The sequence below is a fragment of the Lagopus muta genome, chromosome 17 (assembly GCF_023343835.1).
Source record: "Lagopus muta isolate bLagMut1 chromosome 17, bLagMut1 primary, whole genome shotgun sequence".
NCBI lineage: Eukaryota > Metazoa > Chordata > Aves > Galliformes > Phasianidae > Lagopus > Lagopus muta.
Window position 1 is genome coordinate 1,810,288 of NC_064449.1, and position 20,490 is coordinate 1,830,777.

A 20,490-nucleotide genomic window follows, 5' to 3' on the forward strand; every position below is an offset into this window, starting at 1 on the left:
TCATCAACAGAGAGTAAGACTGTCTGAAACACAGGAACGTGATGTGTCCTGAAAACAGCGTGGCATTTGGAGTTGGCTGAGCTCTACCCAAACCTTTGCCAGCCTCAGAACTATGAATTGAATGTCAACCCGAGCAGGTGGCACACGGGCTGGGAAGCCATCAGGGACAGTTGCTTTTTGTCTGTAAAGACATCTTCTTACCAGTTCAGTTGATCCAAAGAAGTTACCAGGAAGCTGAAGCTGCTTGTCCCCATGGGTCGAGCACAGCACTGGGACTCAGGAGAGCTTCCTGCATGCCCCAGAGGGGGCATTTCTGAACTGTGAGTGTCTCACTTCATTGCAGGAGAGTTGGAGCAGATGATCTTTAAAGATCCCTTCCAACTGAAGTGATACTGTTATTTGATGATTCTGGGGCTTGGTACACAAATCTCTCCCTCTCTTCCCTCCTTTAAAAAGTGCTGCCCATGGGAGAAGGAGCACCATCCTGTGAGCCCTTGCAGAAGCTGCCGTCGCAGAACTTTGATACTGTTGGATGTCTATAGAGGCTTCCACAGTGCTCATAAACAGCGTAATGGGGTGCAGTTTCAATAAAAATCAGTCTTTCCAAAGTCAAGGAGCTCTGCTTGCACCCATAAAAAGAAGAGGTGTTTCTCCCTGCTGCTCTGGTCAAACCAGCCTGGCATCTGAGACATTGCTGAGCTCTGCTCACACTTAGAATCATGGGATCATTAAGGTTGGAGAGGACACTAAGATCCCCAAGCCCAACCCCAACCCATTGCCACCGTGCCCACTGCCCATGTCCCTCAGTGCCACATCTCCACAGCTGTGGAACACCTCCAGGGATGGTGACCCCACCACTCCCTGAGCAGCTGTGCCACTGCCCAACCGTTCTTTCTGAGAAGAAATGCTTCTTTAATATCCAACCTCGTATCTCCAGCTGGTGTCTGCTACAGCTCTTGGGTCATCGTACCGGACTGGATGTCGCACAGTGGAGGCACTCACCATTGCTTTGGGGGCCACAGAACCAGGAATCAGAGGGGCTTTGGTGGTCCCCTCTGGCAGGAGCAGCACAGGCGGCTCAAGATGACTTCAGTCTATCACTGGCTGGCTGGGTTTGCTTCCAGCCCACTCCGTCTGCTTCCTATGGAGTCAATGAGCCAATGGAGCCAGGGGAATGATGAATAGCATCTTGAGGCCGTGGGACAGGGAGTGGACCTCGTCTGGGTTCTGACAAGGACATCATCTGGGCACTGAACTGCCTGCAGCACAGCCTGCAGCGGGCAGGAGGCCACACAAGGGAAACCCCAAACTACCTTGGGGTCCTTCCATGGCGGTGAATCAGCACAGGCTCCAGACATGAGGAAGGTATGGGTAAGCGTGGCGGCTGGACAAAGCCTTGCTGCCTCCAGCAGCCAAGCATTTCCTTTGGCTTGTGGTCATCTGGCTGTTACCTGGCTTCCCTGCCGATGCAGTGGAATTATGCTGAGGTAAAAAGGGAAAGAATTGGGTCGGCTGCCTGATGACATTTCCTTTTTATTTTATTTTCAAGGTATTGCACAGAGAGCTCAGCCTGGGCTTTGGAGGGGTAGAAAGAGCCAAAAAAAAAAAAAAAAAAAAAAAAAGGCAGAAGGAGCAAACAAACTAAAAAGCAGACAACACATTCAGCATCTCTGCACCCATTGGTAGGCCCAGATGGGAGCACCCAAAGGCACATGAAGTTTGGAGAAGCTCGGGAGCTGAATGTGACATGCAGGCAGCCCGTGTGCAGAGCTCCGTGCAGAGCAGGGCCAGGCATGGGCACGGGTCTGACACAGATGTGCCCATTTTCTGCTTTCAGAGAGATGCCAGCTTGCGTGCAAGTCGCCGTGCTGGGGAGCACCATTACCTACTGGTTGCAGTGGATTGGCTGGCCCGCTTTCCTTTTCCCAGGCTGTTTTACAGAGCGCAAGATCTGAGTTACTTGGCTACAAGAGATTTTCTGCTCTGAAATTGGCAGCTGCTCATTCCAGAAGGGAATCAGCATATTTGGCCACTGCAAAGGAAGAGGGAAAACCATTATTTTTTCATTGCTCTTATTTAACTCTCCAGTGGGAGACACTGTACTTGGGTGACCCTCGTTACTAAGGCATTGCTAAGGCTTCCCTTTGCTTGAAGGTACAAAAGAAGATGTATTCAGGTCTCAAAATGCCTATATTCCTCTGGCTGGACTTGGGGCGGCCCGCTGCCAAGTATCCAGTTGTGTCAGGCCTTACACAGCACTATATTCAACGTCACGGCTCCATGAGTCAGGATTTTCTTTCTAAAAGGGTTCACGTCAAAAGGGCCCGGCACAAAAATTCCCTATAGCCCAGCAACAGAGCGTGCTGTGTAAGAAGCTGTGTGAAGAAAGAGCGCGATGCGCGGCTCAGATAGCTCAGCCCGGGCATCCTTCCATGCTGCACAAAGGCTGCACTCAGCAACGCTCATGACTCAAGGGCTGCGATCGCTGCTGTGGGGTGAAAACCCGTGGCTCAGTGCCAGCGTGCCCACGGGGTGCCCTTTGGGTGCCCTTTGGATACCCATTGGGTGCCCTTTGGGTGCCCTTTGGATACCCATTGGGTGCCATTTGGGTGCCCATGGTCTCGCTCGGTTTTTTGGGGTGCTGGGGGTCCCGCATCCCAAGGACAGTGGGCGGCTGTTGGGTTTTTGCTGTCTTGCAGATCAGCCTTTCCCCCGCTTTCCGCCCTCAATTTCATTAACCCCTCGGGACATGTGTCATCTGAAGGCCTTTGCGAAGGAGGCTGAGCATCACGATTTCCCATTGCCAGGAGGGTGAAATCGTAATCGCAGCTGGAAGTGACTCTCCTGAGGTCACACCACTGTGAGGTGGCCCCTCGAGGTGCAGTCATCAGGCGCTTATCTGGAGTTTCTACTATTGCACACACTTTGCTCTGTGAGGAATTTCCTCTCTTAATCCAGGATCCTGCTGGAGTCTGGCAAAGCAGCGTTCCTCTCCACGTCTCACCTACATCTCCTTTATTAATTTAAAGCCATTCCACATGGCTTGCTGTTGGGGCCAGCCCTGCTTAATATCCTTATTGATGATCTGGATGAGGGAATCGAGTGCACCCTCAGTAGGTCAACAGATGAGACCGAATTGGGGGAAGTGCCGATCTGCCCGAGGGCAGGAAGGCCCTACAGCGGGATGAGGAGAGGCTGATGGATGGGCTGAGGCCAACGGGATGAAGTCCAACAAGACCCAGGGCCGTGTCCTGCATGTGGGGATGGGTTGGCAGTTAGACTTGTTGATCTTAGAGGTCTTTTCCAACCTTGATGATTCCTTGGTTCTGTTGTTCTCCCTCGTCTTATTGCTGTCAGTGTCCCTGAAGGAGGACGTTTCACCCAAGTGCTGGAACCCCTCCTGATGGAAATTGTGCCCCAGTTTGAGATGTTGGAGGGCTCCAGCTGAAGGGCAGCACCCCTCAGCTCCCCATTTGGTCCCTGAAGAGAGCTCAGCCCCTTTGCCATGGCAATTCATAGCAGAAACCCAGGGTCTCTGCTGTGCCCTATGTGGGATGCTGAGAGCTCTGCACGGGCAGATCATTTTCTGTCTGTGCAGCACGGTGGCTTTGCACCTCCTTTGGAGCATCTGGTACTGGTTAGTGCCCAGCAGGCTGTAGGTCTGATCTGGCACTTCCTGCACTCCTTTGATCTTATAAAAAGATTCAGCCACCGCGTGCTGGTGCCAGCAAGGATGAGAAATGTGCTGCCCTCAGTGCTTCTGCAGCCTCGGGAGGAACAGAGCCGCTTCCCTTGTGTCGGGCGATCGCGGGATGAGAGCTGACTCCTGCTGACCTCGTGGTGTTCCCCATGGGCACAACCTGGGAACAGCAGGGATAGCGCATGGGCTTCATCCTTGGGATGGAGTCATAAGGAAGCCCACAGGTTGGAGAGACTTCAGAACCTAACGGGTCCCACCCAGCCCAATCCGGGCTCTCTGCAGGACTTTTTGGTGCTTATTGCCTTGTTTTCTGACATGAAAATGCGTGACTGGGCACCATCCCATCCGCGTGGGCTGGGAGGAAGAGAGCAAGACTCAGCAGCTGCCCCTCTGCTTGGCATGGGGCTGGAAGGAGCCTGGGTGCTTCTGAGTAAGAGCAATTCCTGAGAAAAGTGAGGGCGCCCGGTGGGAGCTCTGGGACTCACCTGGGGAAGAGGAACGGGATGTGGCAATGGTTGGCTGTGGGGGCACGCTCACAGACGGTGCTTTCCCCAGGACGTGCGCCCTCAGGCTTTCCGACCAGACGAGTTACCCACAGACGCACCCGGAGCTTGGCACAGAGGAGGAGGACGCAGGATTTCCCCTCGCCGTGTGCCCAAGGAGCTCAGTTTCCCAGTGCTCTCCCATACGCAGTCAGAGGGAAGAAGCTGCTTTGCCCTTTCCATCCGCTTGGTTTAGGCAGCACCAAGCAGCTTCTTGGCCTGGCTCACCCAGCGGGGAGAAGGAAACAGGGTTTGGGGTCAAGCTTTGTGCTTAGCCTCAAATGTTGGGTTCTGTGTGGCCCTGGATGTCCCATGATGGGGCGCCCAGCAGCCATGTGTCACCAGGGCTGCATCCACTGTGCACACTGGCTCCTAGGGCACAACTGCCTGCCCACTGCCCCCAGGCTTTGGAGATGGCTTCAGAGCAGCAGAAGTGGTGTTGAGCTGCAGATGGTGATATATCCTTCCCCTCCAGCTCCCAGGAAGGGAAGCTGCAGCACATTTGTCCCATGGCAATCATCCCCCAAACGAATGAGTGCTTTGGGACACCCCTGTCAGTGGTGGTGCCCTGGGGAGATCCCATCAGTGGTCCCCAAAACGAGTGAGTGCTTTGGGCCACCCGCACCGGTGGTCCCCATAGGGAGCTTCGGGGCACCCCATCCATCATCCCCAAATGAGTGAATGCAAAGGTTGCACTTGGAGAGCAAGGGGATTTTGGAGCCTCAGTTCAGATGAAAGCAGCTGCCCTGCTGCGTTTGCAGGGAGGGCAGGGCGGGGAGCATTACTACCTCTGGTTATTTTTTGGAGAAATTTTGGTATTTCTAGGGAACTGCCCAGCCTGTGCACGCTGCCCAGCTGGCTCCTTCCTCCCCGTGCTGATGGAACAATGTTTTTCAGCTCTCCACGAGCCCTGTGACTCCGCAGCACAGGCAGCGCTGAGCGGTGCTCGGTGCTTTCCCACAGTAGCTCGGACACTGCTGTACGTAAGCCAAAAAAATCTGTCTCCGGAAGGGATTCAGTCCCATGAAGCCACTCTGCTGTCTGACACTCCGCAGCCTTATCCATCTCTTCTGTGTCTGCTCGAGGCACTGTGCCGCTCTGTCTGGGTCAGGGCTTCAGTGACATGGCCCCATGTACTCCAAGCCCCCCAGCACCGTCCTGCTTGCTCCCACCCAGCTCAGCCCCACGCACCGTACTGTCCCCAGTGCCACCAGCCCAGCTTTGGCACCGGCTCCCCAGTGACGCGCCAGCAGCTCTGCTCCCCACGTGCCGGCAGCTGGAGAGAATCAGGGATGCTGGAGACAATCTGGGCAAAGACAAGGGAAAAATCCTGGGAGCTGGCAAGGTCCCGCTCAAGTTTCCATGAGAAATGCAGCACGGCCATCCCCGTGTTGGAACCCACCCACACCCCCCCGGCGCAGCGCACCCGGATCGGCACCGAGCCCCATCTCCAGCAGGGCTGATCCCAGCACCCGGGGGGTGCCCACTTATTTATTATGACATGTTGATGTTGCTGTCGGTGCAGCCCTTCGTTCCCTTTGTTTCAGTGCATGTGACGGAGCGATTCGGAAGGGCCGGAGGGGAGCGGGCGCATGCGGTCACCAGCGCTGCGGTGGCTGTCTGGCTGCAGCCGGGCTCGGAACAGCTGCCGGGCTCCCGGCCCGGATCTCCTCTGCCAAGAGCAGACACCCCTGCACGCCCGGCAGGATGCACAGCACACACACACCTCCATCCACATGTGGAGACAGAAGCACAGAACAGGCTGTGGGCCTGGCCCCATAGAGCTGCACGGGCAAAGGGGGTGGGAGCAGGGATGGGAGTGGGGGTGGGAAATGCATTGGCAATGGGGATGGGAGCGGGGATGGGAATTGGGATGGGAATGGAGGTGGGAACTGGGATGCGAACTGGGATGAAAATGGGGGTGGGAAATGTGTTGGGAATGGGGATGGAAGCAGGGATGAGAACTGGGATGGGAATGGGGGTGGGAACTGGGGTGGGAATGGGGATGGGAGCAGGGAAGGCAGCTGGGATGGGGACTGGGGTGGGAGCTGGGATGGGAGCTGAGATGGGAACTAGTATGTGAGCTGGGATGGGAACTGAGGTGGGAGTGGGAATGGGAACTGGGATGGAAATTGGGATGGGAGAGGCTATGGGAAGTGGGATGGGAACTGGGATGGGAGTGGGGATGGAAACTGGAATGGGAGAGGCTATGGGAACTGGGATGGGAGTGGGGATGGAAACTGGAATGGGAGAGGCTATGGGAACTGGGATGGGAACTGGGATGGGAGAGGCTATGGGAACTGGGATGAGAGCAGGAATAGAAACTGGTATGGGAAGCGAGATGGGAGTGGACATTGGAGCAGGTATGGGAATGGGCATGGGAGGGATGGGAGCAGGGAAGTGATTGCACGTGTCATTGGGAATATGGTTGAGGATGCTCCCAGGGTCACAGCTCCTCATCACTTTTAGGCCCACACTGCTCTCCCCACCGACCAGCACCGGGATCCAGGCTGTTTCCCTCTACCTGAGGTGTGGAAGTTTTAACCCTCTGTCAGAGTTAGACCAGGATGGAGAACATCACTCTGCCTCCAGGGCCAGTTCTCGAGGCACCCTCCTGCTCCAGCCCCACGGCCACATTGAACCCCAGGGGAAGATGAGCACCAGGAGAATCCCACGGGCATAAGGAGCAGAGCCCAGGGCTTGGCAGTACCTGGCCAGGAGAAAGCACAACCGTGGAGCTGGGGTCAGCTGGCAGCCACACCACTTCGTTTTCTTGGTAAATGAGGCTGAAAGCAGCAGCCACAGGGGAGAAGGGAGCATGACCACATCTGGGAGCACTGGGCATGTTTTTTGATTCACTGCAATAAATCAGCATGTTAGCTGAGCCCTGAAATGTGGCCCAGAAGCAGCCAGAGCCTGTGGTGCTGTAGGTGCTGCTATAGGTACTATATAGGTGCTGCAGGTGCTGCTATGAGTGCTGTAGGTGCTGTAAGTGCTGCTATGGGTGCTGTAGTGCAAAGCACCCCTCATTTGGGCTTGGAACATCCTCTCTCTCCCCACTGCTCAGGCAGCATGAGGAGCAGGTGGAAATGCTGCAGCATTTGCTCTTAATCAGAGCGGTTCTGCCATCCCTTTGGACGCAGAGAGCAATCTCTGCTTTCCATTATCTCTATGTCTTCGGGCATCTCCGCCTCCTTCACTAATTTTCTGACTTCTTCTCTTTGTCTCAGTGGGAAAAAGCAGCCACGGGATCATCCCACTGAGCAGTGCCAAAGCACAGCTCCCACTGCTGGCTCCCAGCATCGCACCCTGTGGTGGGACAGGCGTGGGGCTGTGGGCACGTGTGCCCACCTGTGTTCCTTCCATGACACCCATGTCACGTTCCCTCCATTTGGTCTCAGAGAGGTGTCCTGTACACCAAACCCTTCTCTTGGTGAGTCCTTCCTATGGAGCCTCCCCACGGAGCCAGGCTGGCATTATATTTGTTGAGGCCACCCAAAACTGGTGCACCCCAAAGAGCTTCAGCCCCACAGCAAGGGGAGGCAGCGGCACATTGGGTTCACTGTCAGTAGGATGGAAGGAGAAGGGTCGGGATGATAAGAGCACCGAGCACCCCTGCAGCATGACACTGCTGAGCGCTCCCCCAGCTAAGCTGCCAATGGGAAACCATGGGACTGTGTCATCCGGGGGGGTCCGGATGCGGCCCCCACCCTCCCCTGTGTGCCAAATCCCTGCAGGGCATGGAGGAGCCAGTCCCTGTGAAGGACATGGCACTCGTCTCGCCTCCAGCCCATTGTCTCATTGATTGGTTACGGTTGGTCTTCAATTAGGAGTTGGGCCGTTGGGGGCATGAGGCCATTTCTTCCCATGCAAGCGTGCGGTTCCCGCGCTGCTGTGCTCTGATGTGGTCGGGGGCCCACGGGAGCATCTGCTCTTCCAGACACAGTGCCCGGGGACGAATGCATTTCAGATGGGCTCGGCTCCGCTTGCTGTGCTCGGGCCGGCGGCCAGCTGAGGATGCTGAGAAAACGCCGCTGGCCGGCCCCACGGACACAATGTTCTCCTGATGGGGACCGGGCTGGCATCCCATATAGAGGCTGATCATGCTGCAGGCCATGTGACTCCAAACAGAGCCCATCTCCCAAAGACCAACCCTTGTGGGCACCTCGGCCGTGGAGGTCAATGGGCTCCAGCAGGCAGCGGGGCAATGGATGCGCAGGCGGTGCCCGGTTGGGATGCAGGAGTGGTACCCAACGTGCAGCCTCGTGCTTGCACACCTCGGGATGCTCCCAGCACATGGATGCAGCTCAGGCATTATGGTGCTCACAGATCCCGGGGCTGCACCTGCAGGTCTGGTCTGGCCGGTGGCCCCAGGGCAGCGTGTGGACCCGTCCGGCCGGGTTACGCGGGGCGTGAGCAAGCACATGATGCGCTGCAGGGCCAAGGGCTGAGGTCAGCCCGGCACACCCAGGCAGCGGCTCTGACTTCACCGCAGGCAGCAGCGGATCCTCACGTACCGCGCTCCCCAAGGCAGCGGCTCGGGGACGGAGTGCGGCCGGTCAGAGCACTCCGGTACAGGGGCGAAGGCACCGTGCTCCCAAAGCTCCCCTTCCCTTGGCGTTCCCCACAGCCAACATATTTCCTCTGCTCCCGTGTCCAAAGGGGAGCTGCTAATAGGGGCTCTCTGTGACGGTTTGCCCCAGCGCGTGCGGGTCTGGCTGAGGGGTGGCATCAGTGAAGGCTGAAGTCAGCCCCATCCCACTGCCTGTAGCTGGGGATGGCTGTGGGGCAGCGGCGCAGGTCGGTGGGGAGATGGCACTGGCTGGGGGCCTCACAGCCCCATAGGGAAGGGAGGGATCTGTGTTTTGGCAGTTCTGGGTCTGCCCTGCACTGCAGAGGTATCCACTTTTCCAGGGAAGGAAGAGTTAATCCCCGCCTGCCGCTAATGAGCCTTAACTGGGAATGACCCGACACCAGGGAGAAGTGAACCCATTGTCCTCCCTGTGTTTGACTGCCTTCCAGGGAGACTCATGAAACACAGAGCCCGGGCGTGAGTTCCCAATTTGTGTCAGGAGGCTCTGATTTATTCTATTTATTTATTTTTGCCATCTGGTTGAGGAGGGACATCGAACGCAAGCGTGAGAAATCCAGATGTGCACCGCTCCCCACTCAGCATCCCAGTCCCCAGCCCCAAGCATGGGGCACACGGGGACAGGCTGGGACATGGTGACACCCTGGCACCTGTTGGTCCCCAATGGGGTGAGCAGTGAATGTGGCCATGGGGCAGCCCAGGTGACAGCGCTCAGCCCAGATGCCCATTGTGGGGATGGGGTGGCCGTGCCCTGAGCTGGGGGCAGCAGCCATGGGGATGTGCTGACCCACTGTCACTGGGATGGCCCCAGCCTCAGCTTCTCCCCCCGTGTCCCTTCCTCATCTTTGGGGTTCAGCAGCAGTTTGAGGATGGGCCATCCCACGGGAAAGCTGTGATCGTCTCTGGGTGACGACATCGGGGTGCCCAGGTTCCATCCCCAGTGGCAGAATGGGGTGATGGATATCACCACACCGTACCCAAAGAGACGAATGCTGCACACGGGGATGTTGGCACAGCTGTGGGGCTCAACCCTTCACCAGGGCAGAGCTGCCCATGGGGGGCAAAGCAAAGAGGGCTCCTTTTTTTATAGGGGGCGAATCTTTCCCGTTTCGCTGATTACTTTTTGTCGGGGCTCCTCCGAGACACGAGATGAGCACACAGGATCTTAGCTCATCCGCTCCCTGTCTCATGCCTGGGAGGTTTGGCGGGTGGCCCGAGGGCTCCGGAGGAGGAGGAAAATTTCATCATCCCTCTCCAACGTCTCCCGTATAATCAGCCCCTTGTTAACCGGTGCAGCCCCATGCGAGACACCGAGGGCCGGCGCGCGGCTGCATCCTTAGGTGGTCTTGGCTGGACCGGAGCTTTTCAGAGCCTCTCCCAGGGCAGCCCAGAGTCTGGGAGGCAATTTCAGCATCCCTTGGGGACGATCCCTTTGCCGTGGGATGGCCAAGCGGCAGCCATCTCATAGGAAGCGGGGAGGGAAACGGGAGCAGGGGCAGGGAGTGGTGAACCCCAACCCTTGGTGATGCTCGAGGGCTCTTTGGGGCGGCCCCGAGGGCGTCTGGGGGGAGCATCGGAGCAAAGAGGAGACAGAGAGGGTCACTTTCTCTTGGTTTATTAAAAAAAAAAAAACAACACAACAACAATTGGAGGAAAGAAGTATAAAAAAATAAATATTTAAATAGAATTCTATATATATATATATTACCAAAATTCTTATTAATTATTATTATTATTATTAATATTATTAAACACCAGGGCCGAGCCTATAAATACCCCCGGCCCCCGCCCCGGCGCCAGGGACGAGCCAGCGCCTCCTGCCACCACCCCAGGCTCGGCCCCTGAGTCCCCATGCTGGCTGAGACCCCGTCTGTGCCAGCGGGCCATGCCAACATCCACGGGTGCTCCCCAGCACCACATCCCTGTCCCCATTGGGTGGCGGGACCCAGCCCTGGCCACCGCACACCCTCAGTTGTAGGGGTGCCGGCCCCATAGTGTATGGTGGGAGCGCGTCCCCAGCGTCCCTGCTGGCTGCGGTGGGTGTGAGCGCATCCAGGAGGGGAACATTTCTTTTGTCGGATGCTGGAGGGCATCCGTTGGGAGCGGGTCTCCTCCTCCTGATTTTTCACTACGTCTGTGATGAGCCCCGAGCTGTGGGGCTGAGCATCCCCATGGGGCTCCAGGGTGCGGGGGACAGAGCCCCATGCCCGCGTCCTCCCCTGAACGGGGAAATAAATTAAAGCATGGCATGGCCCGGATCCGGTGCAGCATCAGCAGGAGGTAATAAATAGGAAGGCGAGAGGTGAGGAGGTGGAGAGGCCTCGCCGTGCCCATCTGTGAGATGGGTGCAAGGAGATGTCCACTGTCCCGGTCGCGGTGTGGCGCGGGGGCCGGGGCTCATGCGGGGCTGAGGTGAGGTAGGAGGACACGAGCAGCCTGGGCGATGACCTGCACGTACTTCCTGAGCACCTGGCAGCCCTGCTGCTTCTTCTTGAAGGCGCTCTTGCCCTTGCTGCTCTCCCCGTAGCTCACGTCCACCTGGAAGATGTTGTAGTGCTTGCAGAGCAGGCAGGTGAGGTTGGAGATGAGGCCCCGAGTGGTCTTGGTGGTGTTGTGGAGGCGGTCGAGGAGCTCCTTGGCCGTGGGGTTGAGCTCCTCCTGGTCGCGGGTGATGTTCCCCAGTGAGGCGTTGAGGAAGGCGAAGAGCTTGTACATGGCCACCATCACTTCCTTCCTCTCGGTGGTCCGGTTGACGTGGAAGGGGGGGAAGAAGATGCCGCTGGGGGTGCAGAGGCGGTCGCTCTCGCTGCTGAACGGCTCTCCCTGGCACTTCAGCTGCGGGGACAGCGAGTGTCACCCCCTGTCCCTCTGTCCCCACTGTGGCCATCCCCGTCCCCACCGCGCCGCCCCACATCCCCACCACAGCCGCTCCGTGTCCCCACTGTGGCCACCCCTTGCCACCATCCCGGTGTCACTCACATAGAGGCTGAAGAGGTCCTGCGCAGTGGCGTTGAGCAGTGCAACCTGCCTGCGGGTCTGCTCCTGGACGTTGGCCCTGCACAGCCCGTTGGTGGGACAGGCAGAGCCCGTCCCCAGCAGCGCCCGCCCGGCCACCGGCCTCCTTTGCAGCAGTAGCAGGGCCACGAAGGGCACGACACCTGGTGGGGACAAACCGACGTCGGTGAGCCCATTCGTTCCCCCCACAGCCCCGTGCGTCCCCCCAGTCCCCTGCCCCTCACCTGCCCCCCGGCTGGGGCTCCCCCTCCTCCCGTCCCCCCGGGGCGCCCGGTGGCATTGCCACATTTCACAAGCAGCGGCCCCGCTGGTGACCTGTGCGTTGTAATCAAATATGCAAAAGTGATTTCCTCCCCGTTATCCCGGCCGGGCGCAGCGGGAGCCAGGCCCCACCCCGGCCCTACTGACTCAGCAGGGGCGCCCACAAGGAAACCTGCCCCGCGGCCGCAGCTCTGCCTCAGTTTCTCCATCTGCAGAGCGGGCGCAACTGCTGCTGGAGGCACCGGATGGGAGAGCATGGCACGGGTGAGCGCTGGGTCACCGCGTCCCAATGGGGGTGACAGTGGGGTGCTGCGACCCCCGTTTCGGTGTCAGCTGGGAGGCCACCCTGCATGGGTGTCCTGATCACCACCCCCCTTTCCAAACTCGGGGTCACCGACATGTGGCTCCCAGGGGTGGGAATGGGGGTCCCCGCTCGCCAGCCCGCGCCCTGAAGATCGGAGAGCACGTGGAGCCCTGGAGCAAAGTCCCCAGGGCTGCGGCACGCACCGAGCTGCCCACACTTGTAGGAAACTCCATGCTGCCGCAGGTCCCAGGTAAAGCAGCAGCGCCTTTATCTGCCCTCTCTCAGCTGAAGCCCTAGGACAGCACTCACCTGGCCGCTCCGTGATCCCCCTGTGCTCCCAGTCCCCCTCCGTGCGCCCGATCCGCAGCCGAGCAGAGCGAGGCCGGGCGCACGTGTGCAGGGACAGCCACTTTGGCAGCGCTCCCCCAGCCCTCCCCAGCTCTCCCAAGTTAAGTAAGTAAGAAAAGCAAAAAAAAAAAAAAGCAAAAAAAAAACCAAAAAAAAAAAAGCCAACATTCCCCCCCCCCCCTCCTTCCCCCCCTCACCCCCCCAACCCAACCCAACCCAACCCCACCCCGGCGCTTTGGGAAGTGTTTGGGGAGTCAGTTATATAAGCGGCCAGATGTTGGGCGAGGAGGAGCGCCAGGACGGCAGCGGGGCTGCCAGCTCCCAGCGATGCTCAGCTGGGTCGGTGGGGGGGGGGTGGGAAGGGGGGGGATGAGGGGGGAGGGAGTGGGGGGCTGTGATTTGTTACCTGCAGGGATGAGCCTCATGGTGAGCGCCGTCCCAGAGAGCCGAGCGCAGACGGGCAGCGTGTGCGGGTTTTCAGAAATTCATGTTCATACTGGGGGACTTCTCTGGGTTTATATACCGGTCCTGCAGTGAGCTTGTGTTGTAAGAAAGGGGAGGAAGGGGGGGGCGAGTGGGGAGGGGGGGGGGGAGAGAGGGAGAAACACTATCATTACTTCTATTGAAGCTGTAAATCAGGAAGTAAAGGGCTTGGAAATCATGAATGATTCTTAGAAATAAACTTCTGATAAAGTTGATGTCACCAGGATCTCGGGGTTTTCTTTTTAGTGTATTTCTTTTTTTTTTTCACTCGTGTGGCTGGGCGGGGGGGGGGGGGGAGTGGGGGGTGCTATGGGGTTTGGGGGGGGTGGGGGGTGGCACCACGCGTGGGACACATGGGGGCACGGCCGTGCTCGCCCCGACGCGGTGCTGCTGTGACTCACAGCTCCGGCAGCACTTTCACCCCCCCCCAGCCCCCCCCTCCCCAGACGGTGTTTCCCCGTGAGGCAGCCAGGGGAAATTAAAACAGAAAGAAATTGTAAAGGCATTTTATACACATTTATATATCTTTCTTCTCCCTCCCCATCATTTTTTCACCGGAGGGAGGTGGGCAGGGGACCCCTGGATGTGGCTGTGTCAGGGGGTGGTGGTGCCCCCCAGCATCCCTGCCACACTCTTTTGGGGGAGCAGCCACCAGCACAGCAGCTCATCTGTGTTCCTGTGCCACTCATGTCCGTGTCCCATCCCTGCCCCTGTGCCACAGATCTGAATGCCACCCGTGTCCATGTGTCATATGTCCAAGTGCCACCCGTGTTGGTGTGACACCAGCAGGGACACCCCATTCCCATCCCTCTCCCCTCTCTGGGCTGGCAGCAGGTTGAAGGCACTTCCATTTCTCTCCCTCTCTGCTCTGTGTATTGTTCTTCCTGAAACATTTGATCAGGTTTAGTGAGTCTGTGCCCTGCTTGCATCCCACCAGGGGACATTTGATGGACGGTGACTCCAAGAGGGGGGACGTGGGGACAGTGCAGTTGAGTGGGACACTCCGCAGTGCCACCTATTGCGTCCGTCTGTCCCCTAGCTGAGCTGTCCCCAGGGTGCTGCTGTGTGTGGTGACACCTGGCACTGCCGTGGGGCTGGGGCTGCTGTCACTGCCATTGGTGACACAGTTTCCCCAGGGGTGAAGTGGGGAATGGGGACAAGTGGCACACTGGTGGAATCCCAGTTGAACCCAGTTTGGGGTCACTTGGAGAGGACAGAGATGCCGATGGGATGGGGATAACGGGAGCTGTGCGGGGAGGGAGCCTCATGTGCACAACCTCACGTATAAATTCATACCTCATTATCGGGGTCACTTAATTACCTGGGAAACTGTTGTTTCTCCATCACCAGCTCAGGGGCAGCCCGGGGGTGGGGGTGTCGCAAGCCCCACTGCGGCCACTTCCTGCCAATTCCCCGCGTTTCTCTGCAGGATGCGGCGCTGGAGCTGATTCACCTGCAGCCAGGTCCAGCCCCGCTGCCTGCGAGCCCCCACAGCCCCCGCTCCTGAATCAGCCCTGTGTTCCACGGCCAAAAAATAAGGAAATCGGGGAAATGACCCGCGTGCAAAACTGGGACGTGCCTGGAAGCGGGGAGCCGGGCTGAAATCTTTGCTCACGTCCGATATATTATACAGCTTACCCCGTAGGTTATCCCGTAGGAAACCAACCCTACACGGGGCAGATTGCCGGTGACGTCCAGGGGATGTCACTTCCCCAAGAGTTTATTTAGGAGCGGTGGCCCCGACGGCCCCTGTATGGAGGGGATGATGGGATCGGGGGTCCCGGCAGACGCCCACCTGCCCCGGGATGATGCACTCGGAAAAAGCCCAAAAGAGGGAACAGGAACGGGCTCGGTGCAGGCGGTGACACAACGCTATCGGCATCCCGGCCGCGGCCGGCCGGCCCCGCTCCCACGCTCCGGATGGGTTTTTTGGGGCGGTTTGGCCCCTAAACGAGTCTGGATGCTGCGGGGCTGCGGGATGCGGAGCGGGGCTGGGGGAGCCCACGTGCAGGGCCGCGGCCCCAAACGGAGCTGTTTGGGGTTGGGTTTGGCAGGAGAGCCGCGGGCTGCTCTGCCCTGCTGAACACTGCTCTCTGCTGTCCGCGGCTGTCACCGCCACGGGGACATGGGGACATGGGGGGACATGGGGACATGGGGACATGAGCTGCCCCTTCTCACCCATTTCTGCCCAGTCCTTACCTGTAACAGCCCTCCATCCCCATCTCATCCCGTCCCCATTCCCATCCCCATCCCACCCAAGCCACTGGGGTCCCTAACTCCCTGCCCCACACTGTCCCCAGCAGGGGACATGCACAGCCACCAGCAGCCCCCCATGTCCAGACGCTGCAGGGTGCTGCTGTGAGTAAGGTGGCTGCCCCGTGCTGGGGAAGCCCGGGCTGAATAATGGCAGGGGACGAATTCCCCCTTGACTCATGGGGTGATTTTTGCATGCCCAAACCCCTGCATCCCACCAGTGTCACCCTATGGGTGCTGCCTCACAAGTGCCATCCAGCTGGCATCACCCCAAAGCCAGGCTGGTGGCTCCCTTGGCCTTGGGGACGCCTCAGGGGCAGGAAGCAAGGACATCCCCACTGCAGGGCATCCTCCTTGGTCCCCATGCAGGGAGAGTGCCTGGAGCTGCATGGCACTGAGGGGGTGGGGATGCTGGGGACATTGGGGCTGGTGACACGCCGCCATCCCATGCGTCGCCCCATTTTCAGCCCCAGGTGTACGAGCATTTGCAGATCCTTAATTTCTGCTTGGAGCTCATTCTCAAATTTTGTCCCTAATTTCCAGAACCCTGGGGCCAGATCCTGCTCTCCTGAGCACAGAAGGGCTCCTTCTTCCCATTCCCTACTTGGGACCCCCAGGTGTCCCTGGTCTCAGGGAGGGGCTATCACCCACCTGTGCCCTCAGAGCCCCTCCAAGCTGCCTCCTCCTGGGGCGGCTCGGCGGGGTATGGCAGCTGGCAGGAGGTGACACGCTGGGCCAGCTCAGGCTGCTTCATGGTGACATCGTTCCGAAGGGTCCCCAAATGGTGGCGGTGGCCGTCCCAGTGGCGATGCTGCCTGCAACTGAGTCAGTGCCGCCGGCACAGCCGAGCACACGGCCAGGAACGAGTGACTCCGTGGTGCCACATGACCAGGTCTTAGGATATTTGACTCAGCAGGGACAGTGCTTGGTGGCAGCAGGCCCCCAGCGTGTCCCCGTGCTGCTATGGGGCTGTGTGGCACGGTGACGCTTGCCGTGGTGCTGTGTGACAAGTGGTGCTCAGTGAAGGGCCGGGTGCAGTGCCAGGGCCAGGCAGTGTTGCCACACGCAGATCTGTGCTCTGTGTCACAACCATCATGTGCCATATGTCCCTTCCCATGTGCCACGTCCACCGTGTGCCACGTGCCACATCCCATTGCCATGTGCCATATTCAACATGTGCCGTCATGTTCCTGCTGCCGGGTCACATCTCATGCCTTGTCACGGCACACTGGGTGCCTCATGCCACACCATGACGTGCCCCTGTCCACTTTGTGCCAGTGCCACGTGTCACCCCATGCCATCTGCCACATCCTGCACTGTGCCATGTGCCACATCTCACAGTGTGCTACCGTGGCCCACCGTGTCCTCCTCCCAGCCTATGCCGCTCTGTGCAACACCACACCCCATGCCGTGCCATGTGCCACCCGATGCTGCCATCCCATGCCACCCCAAGGGCCACGCTGCTGTGCCACATCCCAAGCTGCACATTGCACACCCCATCCCACTCCATAACACCTGCCATGCTGCGCTGTGCCACGTCCCACACGGTGTCCTTTGTTCCCCTGTGCTGTTCCATGCTGTGCCCACTCCGTTTCCTTCCATCCTTCTCCTCCTGACCTCACTTTCCTTTCAGGTTATTGCTAATCAGTTCCCAAATTCGTTTAGTTTTCACTGTGTCCTCCGTCCCACACCCATGCATGGGCAGATTCCTGGTAGCATCAGGCCCCAGAAAGCCCCCAGGGAATCACAGAATGAGTTGGGGGTTTGCCTGAGCCCCACGGACGGACACTCGGACACAGCTGGACAGAGGCATCGGCCCACAGGCCGAGGTCAAGACTTTATTTCCATCTGCTGCCATAGAAAAATAAAGGGTTGGTTCCCTCTTCCAGTACAAAATAATATTTGCATTCATAAATAAAATATCATCACATTTATACTTTAACACAATAAAAAAAAATAACAAAAATAGATATCCATTTATATATTAAAAGTGTAAACTTAAATATTCGTCCCCAGCGCGGGGATGCGTTAAATTAATTTGACGGCTTCAATAAATACAGGAACCACTGTCATGTATAAGTTATGGGGGGGTCGGTGCCCACTGCCAGAGCACAGGGCTGTGCCCAACACCTGGGGACACCCCAGGGGTGTGAGGTGATGAGGGGACAGGGTGGGCATGGGGATGATGGGGACAGAGAGTGAGGAGGGGTGAGGAGGAAAACACAGAGGTGAGCTCAGTGTGTGCATGAGGATGCTGAGAGGGGACACCGTGTGCGTGGGGACACCGAGTGGGGATGTGAAGTGAGTGGGGACATCAAGGAAGGAGGGACACAAAATTAACAGGGACCCCAAGCTTGTAGGGATGTCAAGTGAGTGGGGTCACCAACTGAGTGGGGACATCAAGCTTGAAGGGAAATGAAGACTTGCAGGGACACAAAGCTAATAGGGACATCAAGGGAGCGAGGACACAAAGCTCACAAGAATACCAAGCTTGAAGGGTCCCAAAACTAGTAGGGACCCCAAGCTCAAAGGGACACCACATGAGTGGGGACATCAAGATGGGAAGGACACCAAGATGATGGGAAGGACACCAAGATGGGAAGGACACCAAGATGATGGGAAGGACACCAAGATGGAAAGGACACCAAGATGATGGGAAGGACACCAAGATGCAAAGGACACCAAGCTCTCAGGGGCTCTGATCTCCAGGGTCACCAAACCCCCTGAGATGGCAGTGGGGGTTGCAGGGGGACGGACAGGCGGCACTCACAGCCGGTGCTGTGCCGTGTGCGGGTGTTGGGCCCCTTAGTCAGGCCGTGTCACCGGACCCATTGAATCACTGGAAAATCCGGCAGGGCAGGCTGTCACCAACCCACAGTGACCCCGGTGCCAGCACCGGGCACAGCTCTACATCCGAGCGCAGCCCCGCAGGCTTGGTGTTGGCATGGAGGTCTCCTTTAGGGTCTGGTTGTCCTCCATCCCCGTTGCCGGCCTCGCCGCCTGCCCCTCTCCTCACGCCGTGCCCGCGTGCGCTCCATGCGCTCCATGCGGGCGCTGAGCTTGGCCACGAAGCGGGCGTAGTTCCACAGCACGCGACAACCCCGCAGCTTCTGCTGGAACACCTTGCTGGCCGCCGGCCCCCGGGATGGAGGGATGGTGGAGGGGACGATGCCGCGGGCCTCCATGGTGTCGTGCAGGTGGGCCAGCAGCCCGCGCACCTTCATGTGGGCGCCGCGGAGGCGGTGCAGGATGGCGGCATCGGGTGGATGGAGGTTGCTCTGGTGCAGGGTGATGTCCTGCAGCTCCCGCTCCATGCGAGTCATGGTGCCATGCAGTGCCCGTAGATCCTTCTCCCGTGACCCCAAATTCCCCCGCAGCCACTCCAGTGAGCTGTTGGCCCGGCACAAGCTGTGGGCCAGGTGCTGCTCCTGCTCCTGCTTGCGGGAAAGGCAATGGGATTACTGGGGAACGGGGTAACTGGGGGGAATGGTATTACTAGGGGAATGGGATCATTGGGGGAATGAGGTTCCCGGGGAGACGGCCGCCCTCCCCTGCTGCCCCCAGCCCCAGGAGGTGGCACTCACGTAGAGTTTGAAGAGTTCCTGCGCATCCTCGGCCATGTGCCTCACCAAGGCCTGGGTCTGCTTCAGGGATGGGGGCTGAGTGCTGTGTGCAGGCACGGCCCAGAGCAGGAGGAGTCCTTTAGCCACAGCTGGGGAGGAAGAGGACGGAGATGGTGAGGATATGGGGATAAAGCGACGCGGGATGAAGGGATATGGGGATGGGTGGCAGTGACAGCGTGGAGATGTTGCAGGGAGAGCTGGGAGCACCCAATGGGAATGGCGATCCCATCAGCCCATACACTGGTGCTGGGCCCAGAGGGGAGGACTGTGAGTGCCAGGCACAGTGGCAAGGTCCTGAGCCTGCTGTGGGGACAAAGCCATCCCCATCCCTAGGGCCAGCTGCTGGGACTTGGCAGAGCCCTTGGCACAGGGAGGAGGAATATAAGGGGGAGAGGAAGAGGAGGAGAAAGGTACACTCAACGCATAGAGGAACACACACAGCTCATAGAGTCATAGAACTGCTCAGGTTGGATGCTGCCCATGCAGCTCCCTGCCAGCACAGGCCAACGTGGGGCCACCAGGCAGTGACAATCTTCAGTCTGTCCCCTTGGCTCCATGCTGGCTCAGCCCTGCTGTCACCCACATCCATGTGGGGTCGGTGACAGAGCAGCACCCGGCCCTACCGAGCTGGGTTTGTGGTTGGGGAACACGTCTGCAAAGCACAGAGACCCCATCCCTCCACCACCCGTAGCCACCCTGCTCCCAAACCGACCTCAAACCACATCCCCTCACCCACACCCTCCCAGCACCCCATCTTCAAAGGGAAGCCCCGGGAGGGTTCCCCGGGAAGAACCCACCCCATCCGCACACCCAGGGCCTCGGGGGGCATCACGGCCAGGAGCAGCGCTGCCCCATGGACGGAAGTGCGAGCAAGAGGGCAGTTGTGGGACACTGGTGAGCACCTACCTGCCAGCACACCCAGGGGCCGCGCGTTGTGCCGCATGTCCGGGTGCCGCCGAGCGGTGCTGCAGGGTGCGCGAGCGACTTCCTTACTGGCCAGCTATGGGGAAGCAGTGCTTTTTTAAGTGCACTGATTAGCCACCACCTCCGAAGGAGGCACCCAGACCCAACAGAAAGAAAGAGAGAAATGAAGAGATGACTGGGGGACCAATGAGCGGGGCGTGCCAGGCTGCAGGGAGGAAATGATGCCAGCTGAACTACGGTTTTTCTTCGATTCAGTTCCTCGAGGGAGTCCTCTTAGGTCCATCCTGAGCACAGAGTGAGTTGGGTGCCTGGGGCATCGTGCAGAGCTTCTTTTGAAGCACATCGTTAAGTCACCCGGGTCTGCATCTCTCTTGCTCCGTGTTCATTAAACTGCAATCAGCCTCCCAAATCAATATTCAGCCAATAGAGGCTCTTGGCAGCATCGG

The 20,490-nt window shown here is 58.6% G+C and overlaps 3 protein-coding genes across 5 annotated transcripts in view; 1 reads left to right on the forward strand and 2 right to left on the reverse strand.

Moving 5' to 3' along the window:
- The window catches only part of HORMAD2 (HORMA domain containing 2), a 30,558-nt gene extending 29,076 nt beyond the window's left edge, over positions 1–1,482 (forward strand). For all 3 annotated transcript variants that reach the window (XR_007380274.1, XR_007380275.1, XR_007380276.1), the window contains one exon: positions 11–1,482. The gene's annotated coding sequence lies outside the window, so the exon portion shown is untranslated. The remainder of the gene's footprint in view (positions 1–10) is intronic.
- Positions 1,483–10,811: 9,329 nt separating this feature from the next.
- On the reverse strand, positions 10,812–13,229 carry LIF (LIF interleukin 6 family cytokine). The gene is made up of 3 exons (XM_048964177.1): positions 13,168–13,229; positions 11,813–11,991; positions 10,812–11,668 (listed from the first exon to the last, which is right to left on the reverse strand). The coding sequence occupies exons 1-3, from the start codon at positions 13,184–13,186 to the stop codon at positions 11,231–11,233; spliced, it is 636 nt and encodes a 211-aa protein (XP_048820134.1). The 5' UTR covers positions 13,187–13,229; the 3' UTR covers positions 10,812–11,230.
- A 4,122-nt stretch (positions 13,230–17,351) lies between these two features.
- LOC125701715 (uncharacterized) overlaps positions 17,352–20,490 on the reverse strand; it is a 4,830-nt gene continuing 1,691 nt past the window's right edge. The window contains exons 1-3 of the mRNA XM_048964134.1: positions 20,027–20,490; positions 19,082–19,209; positions 17,352–18,931 (exon numbers count right to left, since the gene is read on the reverse strand). The exon at positions 20,027–20,490 is cut by the window's right edge and continues 1,691 nt beyond it. Coding sequence (XP_048820091.1) covers positions 18,455–18,931; positions 19,082–19,209; positions 20,027–20,063 — 642 coding nt within the window. The 5' untranslated portion in view covers positions 20,064–20,490 and the 3' untranslated portion in view covers positions 17,352–18,454. The remainder of the gene's footprint in view (positions 18,932–19,081; positions 19,210–20,026) is intronic.